The sequence below is a fragment of the Hypanus sabinus genome, chromosome 11 (assembly GCF_030144855.1).
Source record: "Hypanus sabinus isolate sHypSab1 chromosome 11, sHypSab1.hap1, whole genome shotgun sequence".
In the NCBI taxonomy this organism is placed as follows: domain Eukaryota; kingdom Metazoa; phylum Chordata; class Chondrichthyes; order Myliobatiformes; family Dasyatidae; genus Hypanus; species Hypanus sabinus.
This window is the reverse complement of record NC_082716.1, coordinates 67443782-67463742: the sequence shown is the minus strand read 5'-3', so window position 1 is coordinate 67463742 and position 19961 is coordinate 67443782. Positions and strand designations below refer to the sequence as shown.

Below are 19961 nucleotides of genomic sequence, written 5' to 3'. Positions count from 1 at the left end.
CTTCTCAGTCAAGGAAAACCCTACTCCAATTTAGAACCTTACCCCTGTTTTATCATTTTGTTGTTTTGCATTACATTGAGGAATAGAATTGAATTGTGAATACTTTGTCAAAATGATCCACCTCTAATACACCTTCAAACAACCCAGCTTCATGTGACTGTCTCTTTTTGTTTGCCCTTTAGCCTTCTTTAGGATCCTAACATAACATCCCTCTTCAAGGGATTGCTTCAACCAATATTGATTGCCAATTCCCCTTCTTCATTTTGTCTGAAATCTTGTGAGCAGGCACATCAAGCTTCCAGTCCTGAGACACTGCCTTCCATTCTTAGAACACTTTATCCTTCCTAAAGCAAAAACACAAAGGTGAACCATCCAGTACCTTACCCAAGTGGAATTCAAAATGTGTGATCCAAGACCACATGCAGCATGAACCCTGCCCCTGGGAATATCAATCAGAACTGCTGCTCGACTACAAAGATGAAAGTTAAGCTAGCTTCAACACGATACTCCAGTGAACCCAACTACACAGTCTGTATTCTAAATTTAATTTGTCGATAAGAAGTTACTAGTTGTCATGGTTTAAAATGGAGTTTTCAAGCAAAGTTAAAAAACATCTGCCCTGCCCTCACCTTTTTTTAAATGCGTTGTTAACTATAGCCTTTAAGGTTATACGGTCTCCAACTTGCGAGGGACCCCTGAAGTGAAACATGTCAATGGTCTTCAGCACTGGATGTCCTTTGCAGAAACGGCTATAACCAGGAAGTTAAAAAGAACAAATTACATTGTCACAGATGAAACAGCAAAGGAACACATCCTCAGACAAGCAAAACATGTGTCATTCTGCTGTCCACCGATCTCTTCCAATCAAATGCAACATGAAAAATATGAACTGATTTAATTAAACATGGAGTACACAGTTTTGAACAGGGATATATTAAAGAATTCTACCAAAAGTCTGTTTCTATTTCAAACAATGCCCTAAGCTGATCCGTTGTGAACCTTCAGGTTACATTTCTTTACCAAGGCTCAGATTGTGGAGAAAGCACGCCGGAGGTTAATTGATACGAGTGCAGCGTAGCATGGCTTAGTAAAATTCAAATTGCCCAAAGCAGAGCTAATCTTCAGAAGTAATAGGAAGCTTTTCAACCTTCAGCAACTAAACTCCTGAACCAAAGTCATCTAAACCTCAGAAGCTGGGCAGCAGCCTACGCACAGTGATCACATTTGTTTCATCTTCAAGCCAAAATTAACACTCGAATTTTCAACTGAATCAGATTTTGTCCTCTTTGAATGGCTCCACATTCTGCGTAATTCCAAAACTCACACCGGATTTATTGAAAGCTTGCAGAGATATCAGAAGCTACATTATATTTCACTGAAGTAATTTCACTGTAGGTCAGTAGGTCTTCTCAGCAAGTCAGGCAGCATCTATGGAGGTGAATAAATGGGTGATGTTTTGGACCAATACTCTTCATCAGGACTGGAAAGGAATGGGGAAGATGCCAGAATATAGTGGCAGGGGGAGGACAAGCTAGAAGGTGACAGGTGAAGCCAGCTGGGTGAGGGAGGAGTAATGAAGCAAGAAGCTGGGAGGTGAAAACTGGAAAAGGAAAAGGGCTGGAAAAGGAGTCTGGTAGGAGAGGAGAGTGGATGGTGGGAGAAAGGGAAAGAGAAGGGGCAACAGGGGGAGGTGATAAAACAATTGAAGAGGCCAAAGTGCGGAAATTAAGAAGGGGGAGGGGGAGGGGGAACAATACTGGAAGTTGGAGAAATCTGTGTTTGTGCCATCAGCTTGGAGGCTACCTGGAAAGAATACAAGGAGTTGCTCCTCTCAACCTGAGAGTGCCCTCACTGTGGCAGAAGAGGAGCCATGGATTGACACGGAATGGGAATGGAGAAAGAAATTGAAATGGATGGCCACCTTTAAGTTTCGCTTTTTGCAGATGGAGCTATCTCTACAAAGTTGGCAATGTTCCCAGCAGTGTCTTCCTTTCCCCTGAGATCCAGCAGCCTCAAGACTAGAGGGAAAAACTACAGAGGGGGTGAAGAAAATCACTTCATAAATTGAGTGCTTATAGTGCAAATGTTGATACCAGGGAAGTAAATTGAAGGAGCCCCCATGGGCCATGTAAAACAGAATGTTTGTTTCTGGATGTAAGGATTAAATAATAATGCCACAACTGCAGGGTGCCCCAAGGAGCTTCACAGTGATGCAACAAGACAGATTTTGTGTTAAGCAAGCAGAAAAGTGATGCCTTAATCAGAGGTTGGTTTTGAAAAAGTACTCAAAGGAAGAGTGGAGAACAGAGTAGCTGGCAGGTTTCTGATTAGATTTGTCACATGTACATCAAAACATACAGTGAAACCTGTTGTTTGCAATCCAAGGATATGTTGGGGACAGTGCAGAAGTGTTGCCACGCTTCTGGCGCCAACATAGCAAGCCCACAACTTAATTTCCACACATCTTGGGAATATATGTGGGAGGAAGTTCAAGTTCAATCTGTCATTCAACCATACTGAATACAGCAAAGTGAAACAGCGTTCCTTTAAGGCCAAGATGAAAAGCAAAGTATCAATAGTCACATATAGTACACAGCACCTATAGCATACATAATTATTACAGAAGAAAAATGTACAGTTACCAGAAAAACAGCCGTGAGTCATGGCCTGTAGATTGATGGTGCATGGATGTTGTCCTGGAGCCCTGCTTCTGCAAGAATGCACACAGCAGTGCAACCATAGACAAAGGTGATCCAGCTGGTCTTCCTCTGAGTGAACACTGGAGGCAGCACTGATGAGAGGGTTGTTTCCTTCAAGTGAACACTGGAGGGAAATACTGATGAGAGGGCTGGTTCCTCCATGTGAACACTGGGGAGCAGCACTGATAGGAGGGACCAGCCCCAACACAGTACCGAATCTAGCAGCACACAGCCAGCTCTGGCGTCTTCTTCCCTAGCGGCTGCAGCAGGCAACCCTGAGGCATGAGGGGCCTTGTCTGCGTGATAACCGAAGCTGAAAAATGCGAGGGGTTGCCAGCAAACAGCATCTTGTTCATCAAAGCCAACAGTGGCCTGTACCCCAAACCATCCAGGTGCAGTAAGCGGGCAGCTCGCTCGCGCCGTGAGAGTCCGAAAGTCCTTATGAGCAAGGCTTTGAATTCCGTGTATTTGCCGTCCGCTGGGGGAGACTGTATGAACTCCTCAACCTGGGTGGCTGTCTCCTGGTCGAGGGAGCTCACCACATAGTAGTAATGTGCAGCATCTGAGGTTATCTGCCGAATGTGGAATTGGGCTTCTGCTTGCTGGAGCCACAGGTGAGGTCACAGTGTCCAGAAGCTTGGCAGTTTTAATGAAACTGCATGAACAGATGCGGCGTCGGTCATCTCCGGTCCAAATATTGTTTGGGCCGTCCGGGTCACCAATTGTAGCGGTGTGCTACACACAGCACTGAAATAACGACACGGAGTCGGTGAGCTGCAGTTGCAAAGAGGTTTATTCAAACTTCGCGGCCTCGCTTTAAAGCCTTCCTGTTTCCGCCCTCCCTAGGCAGGAATGCTGTAGGGGGCACATATTCACAGTCCCGTCCCGCACGCGGGCTTTTCCCTTTGCTGGTGAAGTAGACTTGGCGCCCTCTTTGGGACCGGCCTCAATGCCGACGCGCGCCACTTTGTGAGCTGGTTTGAGTGCGCTGGGAAGTGGGTCGCCACAACTGAATATATAATATAGGGGTTTAAACATGTGGCTCCCCGGAAAGCAAAAGAGACAGGATGTAGAAGAAAATTCAGGGATGAGGATTTAATGCAAATTGACATGCAGAAAGTAACACACACAACACACTGGAGGAACTTAACAGGTCGGGCAGCAACCGTGGAAACGAGCAGTCAACGTTTCTGGCCGAGACCCTTCGTCAGGACTGAAGAGGGAGGGGGCAGGGGTCCTAAAAAGAAGGTGAGTGGAGGGTTGGAAGGAGATAGGGCCTTTGCCCCCTCCCTCTTCAGTCCTGATGAAGGGTCTCAGCCTGAAACGTTGACTGTTTGTTTCCACGGATACTGCCCAACCTGCTGAGTCCCTCCAGCACGTTGTGCGTGTTGCCATCTTCAGAAGTTTTCTGATGACTCTGCCATAGTTGGATGCATCAGCAAGGGAGATGAGGCTGAGTACAGGGCGACTGTGGGAAACTTTGTCACATGGTGTGAGCAGAATCATCTTCAGCTTAATATGAAAAAGACTAAGGAGCTGGTGGTGGACCTGAGGAGATCTAAGGCACCGGTGACCCCTGTTTCTATCCAAGGGGTCAGTGTGGACATGGGGGAGGATTACAAATACCTGGGGATACGAATGGACAATAAACTGGACTGGTCAAAGAACACTGAGGCTGCCTACAAGAAGGGTCAGAGCCGTCTCTATTTCTTGAGGAGACTGAGGTCCTTTAACATCTGCTGGACGATGCTGAGGATGTTCTACGAGTCTGTGGTGGCCAGTGCTATCATGTTTGCTGTTGTGCAGCAGACAGCAACAGAATCAACAAACTCATTCGCAAGGCCAGTGATGTTGTGGGGATGGAACTGGACTCTCCAACGGTGGTGTCTGAAAAGAGGATGCTGTCCAAGTTGCATGCCATCTTGGACAATGACTCCCATCCACTGCATAATGTACTGGTTAGGCACAGGAGTACATTCAGCCAGAGACTCATTCCACCGAGATGTAACACTGAGCGTCATAGGAAGTCATTCCTACCTGTGGCCATCAAACTTTACAACTCCTCCCTTGAAGTGTCAGACACCCTGAGCCAATAGGCTGATCCTGGACTTATTTCCACTTGGCAATTATTAACTTATTATTAATTAATTAATTATGGTTTTATATTGCTTTATTTCTTCACTATTCTTGGTGCGGCTGTAATGAAACCCAATTTCCCTCGGGATCAATAAAGTATGTCTGTCTGTCTGTCTTTGACCCCAGCATCTGCAGTGTATTTTCTGTTTATGACATGCAGAAGGTGAAGTGTAAAGCTCTGAAGGGATTAAATACACACCAGGATCATGGGCACACGGATCTTGATGCAGAGGAATATATGCATCAGAGTATAGAGGAGAATGCAGAATAGGAAGCCAGGTAATGTCTCTGTCTGGATTTGAGGAAGTAGTAGAAGAGGGCTTTGCGGCAGATGGGCAGGGTTTGAGTTGGAGACAATTGAAAATTAATCCTAATGAAACTCACTGTGATTAATTAATCCTAACGATCACTGTCACACACAGCAAGATGAAAATATAATTCACTGATATCAGAATTTAAAATTTCATCTATCAAGTCTTCTCTCAAGCTTAAGTTCTATACCTCTCTTCTTCATTGTCACATGGGTCCATCTGGTGGACAGTGTTAGTAGCAACCAATTCTTGAATCACAAGAATTTATTGCTGATGGCTGTTGTGTCCATAGCAACTGTCAATAAGCCATCTCACCTCAACCTATTTTCCAGTTCTCAGGGTGTAACCTTGCAGGTCATTAAAAAAATCAAGTCCTTGCCCATTAAGATTTTTAAATTCTAAGGAGAATTTTAACCTTCTACCAAGGGTTCGATGGTCAAGTTCAGAGAATAGCATCCAGGGACACGTATTCAAATCCTTCGATGGCAGTCAGGGAACTTAAATTCAAATAAGTAATTTTATTTGTAACTAAAAACCCAGTATCAATAATGTTAACAATGAAACAAATCAGACTGGCATAAAATCCTATGTGATTCATCAATATTCTTCAGGAAAGGAAATCCTTCATCTTTACCCCGCACGGCTAACAAGTGATTCCAGACCCACAATAGATTGGCTGACTTTAAACTTCATTAATGAAGGAGCAATAATGGATAGATAAAAATGTCCACATTGCCTGTGATGCCCACATTCTTTCTGATAGTGATTTCAACCTCTTCATGCTCTGGGGGAAATAATTTCATCTCATATGTATGTTCTAAAATTCCTTTCAGTAATTACTTTAAAACCATAGTCTCTGGTTGTTAACTCTCGGCTACAGGAAATGAATCCCTCCAATTCACTTATTAAAATTAAAACAGTTAATAGTGGAAATCTGACTGTAGCAATATGTCCCAGGATATCTCACAAAAGTATCACCAAACCAAATTCAGCACCAAATTAATTAAGAAGATATTAAGGTAAATGAAATCAGATTTTAAGAACATCTTAGGAGGAAAGCAAGATGTGCATGTGGAGCAGGGGAAGGAATTCCAGAACCTGGGGTCGAAGAACTGCTGGCCTGACCGTCATATTGCAAATTGTAAGGAAAGGCATCTAACCTCAACCTAATTTCCAGGTGTAGCCTTGCAGGTTATTGAGAAATCAAGTTCTTGCCCATCACGGAGTTTTATAATCTAATCTCTGTCACTATTATTCTCAACACTCATGCCTCACAATATTGTGTCCTCAGACTCCTTCTCTACCCCCTACACACTCACAATGGTATAGCCAGATTGGTGAATCATAGACCTGATATGGCAACTACTCTGACTGTGACCACAAGGAATGGCAGTGAGTGGAATGTGGAAGCAGCCCAGCACAAAACCAAAACCAGCCTTCCCCACATAGACTGTTCACAATTCTCACTGCCTCAGTGAGGCGGCCGCCACCATAACCTCTCCCTCTTCTCGTCCCTCCTGCTGGGCAGAAAACATAAACATCTGAAATTACGTACTAACAAGCTCAAGTGACAGCTTCTATCGCACTGTTACAGGTCCCTGGTATGATAAGATGAACCCCTGACCTCACAATCTTTCTCACCTTGCACCTTATCTGCACTGCCTTTCTCTGTAACTGCAATTATTAATTCTGCATTTTGTTATTGTTTTACCTCAGTGCACTGTGTAATGAAATGATCTGCTGGGACAGTGCGCAAGCTTATCACCTTACCTTGGCATATGTGACCATTATAAATCAACTGACTAATGACAGATTGCATTGGAGATCAGAAATGGAGGGGCTGAGATAACTCAGTGGGTCATAGGGTTTGGAAATGATACAACAATTTGGAAAGGAAAAGCTTTCTGTTTAGAAATTAAGGATTCTTTTACTTTTAAGATGGATGTTTAACCCGAGCTAACGTGTGAAGGGTGGATGGGCAGAACAGGAGGATGGGTGGAACTTAATGCTAAAGGATACTTTATATTATGGAGATCATTGCTTTTTTCAATTTTCCCAATACTTCTCCAAATAGTGTTTCATTATCCCAAAATATTTCAAAGGGATTCAACTTTTAAAATATGAACTCGACATCTTGTTAAATACTGAAGTTCCAAAGGTCACAAAGCAGTCTGATCCTCTCTTTCTTAGTGAACTGCCTGCAGTGTTGCCCAGTAAGACAAATAGACACAAGGAACTGATTGAGGGAAGAGTAGAAAATGAAGAGAAGTTAGAGAGACAACCAGGGGTTACAGAAGATAAATGAAGTAAAGCAATTTGGTAGATGTGGTCATCAAAGAAGTGCATAATCCAATGGAACTGGGAAGACTACAGTGCCTAATCCAATGGAACTGGGAAGACTGCAGTGCATAATCCAATGGAACTGGGAAGACTGCAATGCATAATCCAATGGAACTGGGGAGACTGCAGTGCAGTTTTGATGAAGGGTTCCAGAATGAAACATTAACTGTTTTTTATTCCACAGCTGGGGCCTGCTAAAATTTTCTTTTCATAATTTAGCTGTAAATTCTGACAGGTCAGATAACAATAGAATCAGCAAATACTAAACCTGAAATAAAGAACCAAACATGAGCATCACTAAAGCTGCTTTTTTTTAAAATTAATCGATTTCAGCCTGGAGTTCCATATCATCATCTCTTCAGTAGCGATCACCAAGCTTCAAAACATGAGCCTCTGTACCTTCTTCTGCAATTAGAACCTGAATTTTGTTTTTGGGAAACCAGTCACTGTGGGTAAGTAATAGTACTTCCTCCTCACTGGCTAGCAACATAGGTGCACCCCACGGATGTGTGCTTAATCCACTGTTTTACTCTGTCCACACTTATGACTATGCGGCTAAGCACAGCTCAAACACCATCTATAAATTTGCAGATGGCACTACCATTGTTTGTAGAATCTCAGATGACAAGGAGGCATACAGGAACAAGACAGATCAGCTGGTTGAGTGATGTCACAACAACTTCATACTCAATATCAGCAAAACCAAGGAACTGACTGCGTACCGTAGGAAGGGAAAGTCAGGACAACACACCTAGCTCTCACTGATGGGTCAGCAGTCAAAAGCTGTGAGCAGTTTCAAGTTCCTGGGCATCAATTTCTCAGAGGAGCTATCCTGAGCGCAGTGCATTGATGAAATAATGAAGAAGGTACGCCATCAGCTCTACTTTGTTATGAGTTTGAAAATATTTGGTATGTCACCAATGACTCTTATGAATTTCTTTACATCTATAGTGGAGAGCATTCTGATTGGTTACATCACAGCCTAGTATGGAACCTCTAATACACAGGATTACAAGGTGCTGCAGAGCTATAGACTCAACCAGCTCCATGAGAGGTATGCCCCTCCAAACCACTGCTGACATCTTCAAGAGCAGATACATTGATCTCTGAGGACCTCACCACCTGGAACATGCCCTCTTCTCATGACTTCCATCCTGGAGGAGGTACAGAAGCCTGACAAACAACACTCAACAATTCAGCAACAGTTTTTTAGCTTCCACTATCAGATTTCTAAATAGTCCGTGAAACCATTCCTTTTCTATTGCACTATTTATTTATTTAGTAATTTATAGTAGCTTTGTGTTTTTGCACTGTACTGCTACTACAAAATAACAAATGCCATGTAATTCAGTGATAATAAATCTGATTCTGATTCTGTTCCTATTCAAAAACCAGGAGGTGAGCAACAGCCATCAATAAATAGAAAAGGGAAGGTGAAACAATCAAATTGATGAAAAACCTTTTAAACAATTCTGCTGACTTAGACAAGGCAATTATTGATTACAGACACTATATCTGGACAAATTCCAAAAACGTTATTAAATTCAAAACTCCAACATGTGTATGCATACGCTCATTCCTATGAATGACAGAACTAGTTTACTCTCTCTAACTCATTTTTCTTTATTCTCTTAAGTGCTTTTGATGCCACTCTTTTCTGTGTAAGCACGATTACCATAACGAATGATTCTGCGCATTTTCTGACTCTTGGACAAAAATCAACCAATGGACATCTGTAAAAACAGAAGCCTAGGATGGCCTGTATAGTTTCATCATCAGTATCTGGAGAGTGGGATTGAGAAGTAGTTGATGGGTGAGAGGGCAGGTGTACGGGATCGAATAGGATCTGGAATCATCCATGATTAAATTGCCCAGTGCACTCATTGGGCTGAATGGCCTAATTCTGCTCCTATGTCGTATGGTCTTATGAGAAAAGGCAAAAATTCTGCACTCTTTTTGATTTTGCAAGCCCCAAGTCTGACAGCATAGATGATACATTGGAATCAGAACACATTGAAACAATATATTAAAGACAAAAGAGTAGCTAGATCCACAAAACACCTGACCTTGCAGAAATTGTAGCCGCACTCTCCATCCAAGCCATGATCTGTCCTCCAAAAGTGTTACCCTGATGATTTGCATGAGGTGGTAAGACAAGCTCAACAGTCTCAACCCTGGTCTTCTCTGCTGGCACAACATGCTGGGACTCTTCAAAGTCTGGCTCTGGTTTAGGAAATATGTTCCACATTTAAGCAATATCTCAGCTTCAATCGATCCTGCATTGCAACTTACAGACTTGCATGAGCCTTCAATGAAGCAAAAAACTATTGAATTTGCAAATATAGGTTACAGAGCTTTTAAACACGAATATGCTGCAGTGTTCAAATCTTCCTTTCCTATAGTACCACATTTGTGTGACACTACTTTGTACTCTTATGTTTTAAATATATGCATGCTGCAAATTCACTCCTTGTCACAAATACTCTGAATACAGATGCCGATTTATAGGCGTACTGACATATTCTCACTGTATTATTAAATGAAAGAGTTAAGAATCAGGGACAAAAGTCATAGGAATATGAATATGTGATTATCAGCAACATCATTACACCTTTCTCTCACCTACGTGTTATGAGTTTTTATTGCAGGATAGCTTTGTTACATTCTTGGATTCCTTCTTTAGTCCAGCAATTAAAATTTTAAACAATTCTTTCTACATTACGAAACATCATAAGATGTAGCCAAAGACGTCAGTAATACTGCAGACTCAAATTTGACTTGGGCGGTTGCTTGAACTTCTTGAAAAAAGAATGTATTGCGGTATCATATCATAAATATTTGCATGTCAAATTCCTGATACAATGAAAAGACTACCAGACCTGAAGCAAAACGTATCTCAAGGCATCATTCCTAACATCTTATTGCAGAGATCAAAACGATAGTTAGGAGTCTCAAAAATACCAGAGAGATGAGCATTATAAGGTTATTCATATAGCCAAAAAGTTTGGTATTGCAAAGATGGAGAATTGAGTAAACCAATTACCTTTTTGAATTGTGCTGGAAGAGACCAGATCTTTGATGGTTTCCAGGTGGTGCAGCCTCATTCGGCGACGCTCAACAGCAATACTGTACTCAATCTTCTCCTCGGGGGTTCTCGGAACGATGGGCTTCAGCTGCACCTGATGAGAGGAGGAAAGCAGATATTCATAAAGAGCCGAGGAAATTTTACTGTCCTTTCCTGAACTTAGTCCAGATAAATTGCTGAATGTGTCACTGAGACCAAACATGAAACCTCTACATTCAAAGCTGGTAAGAAGGGGAAGAGTGGAAGATTATAACAGAGGTCATGGCCGGATCATGCTATTGATCAGTATTCTATGATTCAACTGGCTCATCTAGGTCTGACAAAATACAGCTAAGATTAAGACTGTATTGGTTAATGATCTAATCAATACAGTCATGGGTTGGTGAAAGATGAAAGATGGCTGGTTTTGTCTCTCGGAACCACAATGTATTTAAAGAAATATCTAACTATGCTGATAAACAGGAATGGGGGAAGAAAATGCAACAGAATGAGAAAAAACAATTCATCCAGTGAGGGAAGAGTGGCTAACACAAAAATTTCCCTTAAAAGCAGCAAAACATCAATATTGATAGGAAATACAGGACTCAAGGACAGGAAGAACTGGGGGAAGCAGATATCACTCTGGGTCATCACACAACCAAATTACTGGCCTCTACCACAATGGCACGAGAAGTGCAGATGTTTATCACAGAGGGGAAAAAAAACGCTACCTCTGAGCCATGGAAGTAGAATGGGAAACAGATGTCCTATAAGGTTATTAATCAAGCACATTTCTGTGATAAATCTGTGTTGGTGCCAGCAGAGGCAAAAGCAATGGTAAAATATTCAAAATTCTGGACACAAGGGTAGAGTATGCTTTGACTGTGACCAAGTCACTGGAATTTGGAAGCTGGTAGATACAAAAGATCTTTATTAATCACAAGCAGGTCTTCTGGAGAATGTTTCCCCTCTCCCCACAATCAACAGTATAATAATGTTTTAGACCTTTTAAATACAAAGACTGGAATAAGCTGGTTCCAATGACAATACTTGCCTATTTATACAGAATTGCACACTTACAGTGGAACTGTAACCCAAATGGCAGAGTCTCTTTGCAAAGGGATGGTAAAGGGAGTCCTGGCACAAAAACACCAAGACCCCCCAAAATATAACTTCGTTAGTTATGAGGTTGAGGGACAGCTCCCCGAATAGCCAGAATGTTAAGTAACAAAACAGTCATGTCCTGAACTGTATACTAAGTGCAGGGATATTGTTATGTTTGGGGTATTGGGAAGCAGGGTGGCTGTGAATAACACACACAAAAGACGGAGGGGTGAGGATAAAATATACAGAAGAGTATTTTACTTGTAAGTCATCTACCCAGAGTGCCCTCTCACATTACATTCAGTACATAACATACAGGGAGGCTTGACATCTACCCATAAGGGTCAAAATATACATGAATACACAACATATCCCTCCACCTTCCCATACACAGACAAGCTGCTGAACTACTAACGTTTAATAGAGTAAATGTCACATTCAGCCGACAACAAAAAACACTTTTTTTCTTAACTTGGGAAAGAGAGTAGACTGCCTCTATTCCCAGACATAAACCTGAGCATTATTGTGCCCCATGTGTTGAGGGTCAGTCACTAAACTACTGACAACCTGGGGATGTTGCCAAAGTCATTTTATCTCTTGTTGGTGTGTGTACAGATCTTGGCTTAGGTACTGAATTGTCAGTAGGGGGCGTCTCAGAAAGCACTGGTGATGGTGAAGCACTGGCTGTGTCATTTGATCTTAACGGAGGTTCTGCAATCATTGTCTCAGAATCCTGTCCCATTTTTATATCTGGATCTGGACTGGTCAGTTTGTGTTGGTTTTCAGTAGCCTCAGAAATGGGTAACAGCTGATCAACACGCCTTCTCCTGATGTTGTAATTACCAGTTGACACTGTATATAACACAGGACCAGCTTGTATCACCACCATTACAGGTATCCACTTTGTTCCCAAATCACTGTTCCAGGCAAGTACCTTCTCTCCTGCTAGAAATTTCTATACTTGGCTGTTGCATGTCTCTCTGATTGGATGTTTTTCTGTTCTGTTTGGGGGTCTAATCAGTCAAGCCGGATGCAAAGCTGTCAGTACTAAGACACTGGTTGAGGGATCCACTTCCCACTGAAGTCTTGAGGGCTTGTTTCATTGTTTGTACGAATCGTTCAGCAAGGCCATTAGTGGCTGGATGAAATGGTACTGATTTACATGCCTTGAACTCTTCAGAAAGGAGTTGTGGGCCATTGTCACTCAAGCTGTTGAGGACAAAGCACATGCTCTTGGTCAAGATGGCTGAAAATGGAATGCAGCTCCTCAATACGTTTTTCAGATGTAGTGTTCTTCACAATGGCAGTCTCAGGCCATTTGCTTGTACATCCATTATGACCAAGAGCATGTGGTCTTCCACAGGTCCTGTAAAATCTATGTGCATCCTCTGCTATGGTTCTTCAGGCCACTCCCATGGATGCAAAGGAGTAAGTCACTGGCAATGTGGGCATGCTTTGGCCTTCTCTTCAATGGTTACATTTAATCCAGGCCACCAAAAGTAAATACGTGCGATTTCTTTCATGCAGACTATGCCACAGTATCCTGCATGTTCTACGTCAAGCACTTGCTTCCTTAATGGTGGAGGAAAGACAACATGGTATCCCCATTGTAAACAACCTGCTTAGACTGCGAGCACCTCCCATCGAGCCTGATAATGTTTCAATTCTATGATTGGTTCTTCTTTCCATTCATGAGTTACCATGTCCATTGCTTTAGTTAGAACAGTGTCAGTATGTGTGTGCTTCTGGACCTGCACCACGGTTATCAGCACTGTAGGTACTTCCAGTCTCTTTCAGTGATGGATCTTAAGCTGTAACAGTCAAGGGAAGTCTAGATAGTCCATCAGCATTGGAATGGTGTTCAGACCTTCTGTACTTCATATCATACCAATGTGCAGATTGTTAACAGAGCCCAACATTGCATTCGACTAGCAGTCAGGAAAGAAATGCCCGCACACAAACTGGAAATTGACATCAAGGGACAATAATCTGTCAGCAGTGTAAATCATTGATCAAAGAGGAATTGATAGAATTTATTAACTCCAAAAACAATTGCAAGGGCTTCCTACTCAATCTGGGCATAGTGGCTTTCTGCCTTGCTTGACGTCCTTCATGTGAAAGTGACTGGATGTACTTCACCCAGTGGCATGATGTGTGGGATAACTGCCCCCACGCCATAGGGCTGATGCATCACAGGACAACTGTATAGACAATGATGGGTTGAAATGTGTGAGTGCTTAGTGACAAAGTTATCTTGTCCTTTTTAAAAGTCTCTTCAAGGCTTTTAATTTACTTTAAAGTTCATGAAGTGGGTTCAGCATGCTAGATAAGTTAGGAACAAACTTTGGGTAGTATGTTAGTAGTCCAGAGAAAGATGTTAATTGGCTTACATTCAGTGGTGATGGAGTGTTGCCTTCACCTTTGACTATGCCTTGCGAAGCCCTGAGTTGTTGATCACATGGTCCAAATATTCAATCAAAGTTCAAAAGAACAAATAACCATACTTATGGATCCATGGTCCATATTCCTAGAGTCTCCTGGAGTTTTGTACATGCTCACGTTCATTCTTCCCAGTAACGAGTAAGTCATTCGAAGAGCTTTGCACCCTGTCAAGCTGCTTAGGATCTGGTTCATTGCTCATTGAAAAAGCTGAAGTGATGTCAATTGGAAGCCTTCATTATCTGAACATCTCTTGCGGGGCACTATAGTCAACATATAATCATCTGCAAGTACGCTTGTCACAAGGCAATCTTCCTAAAAATGTCTGCCCTCTGGCCAATAATATAAAAAGGTGATCAATGAGGGGAAGAAGGTGTTGTTCAACTGTAAGAACTGGGTTAATGGTTACCTTGCAGTCTCCACCACGCCTCAAAGACCCATTCTTTTTTAGGACAGGAACCACTGGAGTTGCCTATTTACTTACATACACTGGTTTCAATACCTTACTCGGAACAAGTCTTGAAGGTGAATGGAATTGCCTTCAGGCAGTTGAGTGTTGTGTCAGACATACAGCCAGTTTAACAGTGATTCTTTTCATACTGTCCAGTTCTCCACTGAATACTTCTGTGTGTTTCTTCAATACCTCTTGTAGTCCAGTGGTCTCAACAATCCAGTGCTCTTTGTGCCAGATGAGTTTGAGCTGCTTCAGCCACAAAGTGCTGGATAACTACCTTTAACAATGTACAACAGAAGCTAACCTTCACTGTGACACATACTACTCCCCTCACTGGAACAATCTCACCAGTGTATGTCTTTATAGTCAACCCTGCCCCTTCTAGGGTGAAATGCCGTAATTTCCCCTTGTAGACCGTCTCAGACACCTGTATCCTCACTGTGGCCCCATCTGATCATGGGGTCACCCAGTAGCCGTCTTTGTGTTCTGAAACAGGTAAAACATGCAAAGCTTCTTCAACCACAGAGTGAACGTCACTCAGGCCTACCTGGTTGCACTAGACTTGAGTTTTTTGCTCACAGTCAGAAAAGCTGAAACACGAATATCACCTGAAATTTGATTTGCAAGTGAAAAATAATCAAACCTTTCAGAAACTGAACTCCATTGTTCTGTTACTTTGTCATACAGCCATATTCTTTCAAACATTGTTGCCTTTTTCAAATATAATCACGCTCCAGAAAGGTTAACGAGTCTCACCCGGTTTCTCACTCTCTCTCTCTCTCTCTTCCCCCCGTTATTTGTTTTATTTAATTGTCCTGTTCTCACTTTCTCCCCTCAGATTCTTCACTCAGCACACCCCCTGCAGCTGTTTCCATGTTGCTCACCCACGTTACACAGTGGTACTCTGCCAGCAACGCAGACAGACATTTCTCACTGAAGAGAACAGAACAATAAATACCACATGAGGATCTGTCACCTCATCATGTTTGTAGTACTGGGAATCTGGATGGCCATGAATAAGACTCACGAGACATGGAGAGGTGAGGAAAAATGTACAGCTGTTTATTTTACTTGTAAATAATGCCCTCTCACATTACGTTCCGTAGGTAACACACAGGGAAGCTTGACAGCGACCTGCAAGGGGCAAAATATACATGAATACATAACAGATATGACTTTAATGCCTTCCCTCTCATCAGGAGGGTTTCAATGTGAGCCAATAAACATGAATATTCATCTATTGTCTTTCCCTGCATAGTTACAGTGGTACAGAAACAAAATCTCCCACACCAGACGATTGGTTTATTATCAGTTGGTGAAAGTTCAATAGTGAGCAGGATTCTTTTTGAAGACTGGCTTTGTTTTACACAAAGCTCCATAACTCATGAATAGCACTAGTAGTAAATTTGCAGATGTCAAATTTACTAAAATTGCTGACATCCTTCAGAGTGAAAATGGTTATCAGGATTTAGGGAGATCTTGAGGGCAAATGGGCCAAGGAGTGGCAGAGCTCTGAGGTATGTGTGAAGCACAAGCACGTGGTTCACTTCAAGTGGCATTGCAGGTAGACAGGGTGAACGAAGGCAGCTTCTGACACACTGACTTTCATAAAACAAGGATTTGAGTTAAGAAGTTTGGAGGTTATGTTGCAGTTGTACAAGATGTTGGTGAACCTGCATTTAGAAAGTTGTGTTTTGATCCCCCTACTATAGGAGAGATGCTATTAAACTGGAAAGAGTGCAGAGAAGATTTGCAGGGAATTGAGGAACTGAATATTCCCCTGCATAGTTACAGAGAGGTTGAGCAGGTTGCAACATTTGTCATTGCAGCACAGAGTGAACTTAAAGAGGTGTATAAAATTATGAGGAGCACAGATAGGATAAGGGAACTCAGCCTTTCTCCCACAGGACTGGGGAATCAAGAACTAGGTGGCATAGGCTTAGGGTGAGAGGAAAGAGATCTAATAGGGAACAGAGGGACAACTTTTCACTCAGAGAGAGGTCAATATATGGAATGAGATGCCTGAGGTAGTGTTTGAGGCAGGTGCAATAACAACATTTAAAAGGTACTTGTACAGGTACAGAGATAGGAAAGATTTGGAAAATGGGATTGGCTTAAATAGGGATCTTGATCAACAGGAGACATTCGGGCTGAAGAACCCATTTCCGTGCTGCATAATTTGATAACTCTGTGAGAATCAGGTACGCTTTACACCAGACTGGTATATTAACTTAACATTGTTGACACACTGGAAACTCACCATAAGAGCAGATGCTGCAGATTTATTTGGTATTTATAGCTGGACTGCAATCAACCTAATTCAGAGCTTACACCATTCCTCGCAATGATTCATTTTCTAATAATGAACCAAAACTCATACCATTCACAGCTTTCTGCTTTTAAATTGGTGAATTGTACATTAGAACAGAAAACTACCATTATTTTTAAAGATTCAGTTAATCCATTCATGTCCTTTAGATATGGGCATTTGCCACACTTACCTGGTCTAACTTTAAGTTTTAGAGAGTTTGATAATGCTCCTGAAAGAAGTTGGAACATTCTGTTTCATTAAAGTCTCTATGCACAGTAAATGCAAGCTGCTATTTATGTGGCTAAGAGTTGTAGCTTGATCCTGCAATCTCTATAACTGTAAATATCCTAACCTGACTTTGAGAAGAAAGATCACCTGAACAGCAATTAGTTCTACAGAACAGAGAATTCAATGAAAGAAGATATTGCTTTCTCTGACAAAGTTATACACACAAATTCTGACATCATTCCCAAATAAAAACATCTGCATATTCAGATATACATAGTAAACACTCTCGTACATCCTGCACATGGAGGTTAACTGTTTTATTTAAAAAAAATAAAACATTGACATTTAATTCAACTCTTTGTTAAAGCAATTGATTTTTTGTCGAATGTTATTTAATGTACAGGATTTGGAATTAGTTAAGTATTAACAGACGGTTTGGTTTGATCATTTGGAGGAGTATAAAACTGGGCTCCACGCAGTCTGCTGCTTCTACACTTCATCTCACGTGTGCAGTTTGTACCAGATGCCACCTTGGCAAGAATACTGATGCACTCACGTATTATACACTGCAAGGTGGATTTTGATTTTCAGTAACGCAACACAAATTTTAAAAATAAACAAATATGAAGCAAGCGTTCACATTTTGTAGCTAAACGGACCAGCTAATGCCTTCTCAATTACATACATTTGACATCAAGTAGGACTTGGCCAACAAATGCAGTTTAAAGGAATCACAAAAGGACCTTGTTGTTGGTAGATTTCTACTGTCTGTTCCAATGACTAGTACGCTCAGACTACATTCAAATATTTAAATTTTATGGAAAGTGGTATGCTTGTGGTGAAGTAATCTGGCTCTATGTGCAAATGAGTTTATTAAGAAGGTGCACCATAAATATCAGAGCAACACACACAAAATTCTGGAAGAACTCAGCAGGTCAGGCAGCATCTAGGGAAAGAAACAGACAGTTGCGTTTCTGGCCGAGACCCTTCATCATGACTGGCAAGGAAGGGGGGAAGATACCAGAATAAGAAGGTGGGGGAGGAGGGGAGGGGAAGGAGTTCACGCTGGCAGGTGAGGGAGAAGGTAGGTGGGTGGGGGAGGAAGGTTGAAGTGCAAAGCTGGGAGGTAATATTTGTGTGCTATACCACAAATTCCACGTTTGATCTACAACATGAACAAAAGGAGCGGCAGGAGACACCTGGAGCAGGAGAAGGAAGTGTGAAGAACCAGAGGATGAGGAATTGGATCCACCCAGACTGGAAGGCATCAGGTCTCCTGCCTAACCAAGCATTTCAGTGAAGGTGTCCTTACTGAAATCTGCCACCCATTACATTGCAAACAGAACCTCAAGCTGAAGTGAGGAATTCATTGCCAGCAGGTGTGGCTATGAACTTGTACTCTGCATATAACGAGAGCCAGACTGTCACAGGACATGGCGGAATACTAGCATGTTCAAACACTTCCATTGTCTGGAAAACTCTGGACGATCACGGCACCTCAGGTCGTATTTCAAGCTCAGACCCTTAGAATCCTGCAGGGCACTTCACAACATTGCAATTACAAGAGCATTATTCTAGTCTCCAGACATCAAGGAAGCAGTGAAAAATAAACAAAAGAGTCAATTTTGAAGGTCTATTTCAGCAAATCACGATTAACTGATACAACTGCAGATTGCCGCAACATGGAAACAGAGTCTTTGGTTCAATTTGTCCACATTGACTGTGCTGCTCGCCAGCAATGCCAGGCAATAGGTGAAACTTGGAGGGGCAGGGATGAAGCAAAGAGCTAGGAAGTTGATTGGTGAAAGAGACAGAAGGCCATGGAAGAAAGAAGGGGGGAGGAGGAGCCCCAGGGGGAGGCTATGGGCAGGCAAGGAGATAACATGAGAGAGGGACAAGGGGATGGGAAATGGTGAAGGGGGGGGTGAAGACATTACTGGAAGTTTGAGAAATCGATCTTCATGACATCAGGTTGGAGGGTACCCAATCAGAATACAGATGTTGTTCCTCCAGCCCAAGTGTGGCCTTAGAGAAGGGACGCTCTCAGTCTGATGGTTTGAGATGTGTCTATTTAAATGCAAGGAGTATTGTGAACAAAGTGGATGAGCTTAAAGAGTGAATCAGTACTTGGAGCTATGATGCTGTGGCCATTACAGAGACTTGGATGGCTCAGGGGCAGGAATGATTACTTCGAGTGCCAGGCTTTAGATGTTTCAGAAAGGGAGGCAAAAGAGGTGGGGGCATGGCACTGTTGATCAGAGATAGTGTTACAGCTGCAGAAAAGGAGGAAGTCATGGAGGGACTGTCTACAGAGTCTCTGTGGGTGTAAGTTAGGAACAGGAAGAGGTCAATAACTCTACTGGGTATTTATATTTTATAGACGACCCAATAGTAACAGAGACATCGAGGAGCATATCGGGAGACAGATCCTGAAAAGGTGTGATGATAACAGAGTTGTCATGGTGGGAGATTTTAATTTCCCAAATATCAACTGGCATGTCCCTAGAACGAGGGGTTTAGATGGGGTTGAGATTCTTAGGTGTGTTTAGGAAGGTTAATTGACACAATATGTAGATAAGCCTACAAGAGGAGAGGCTGTACTTGATTTGGTATTGGGAAATGAACCTGGTCAGGTGTCAGATCCCTCAGTGGGAGAGCATTTTGGAGAAAGTGATCACAATTCTATCTCCTATACCATAGCATTGGAGAAGGAGAGGAACAGACACGTTAGAAAAGCATTTAATTGGAGTAAGGGGAAATATGAGGCTATCAGGCAGGAACCTGGAAGCATAAATTGGGAACAGATGTTCTCAGGGAAATGATCAGAAGAAGTATGGCAAAGATATTCATAAGATACTCAAAGCTGCTGCACAGG

General features: G+C 42.3%; 1 protein-coding gene across 2 annotated transcripts in view; it reads right to left on the bottom strand.

Annotated features, from left to right (window-relative positions):
- acot11a (acyl-CoA thioesterase 11a) overlaps nt 1–19961 on the bottom strand; it is a 106909-nt gene that overhangs the window by 32283 nt on the left and 54665 nt on the right. For both annotated transcript variants that reach the window (XM_059984619.1, XM_059984618.1), the window contains 3 exons: nt 10530–10665; nt 9553–9709; nt 630–749 (listed from right to left, as the gene is read on the bottom strand). In XM_059984619.1, coding sequence (XP_059840602.1) covers nt 630–749; nt 9553–9709; nt 10530–10665 — 413 coding nt within the window. The remainder of the gene's footprint in view (nt 1–629; nt 750–9552; nt 9710–10529; nt 10666–19961) is intronic.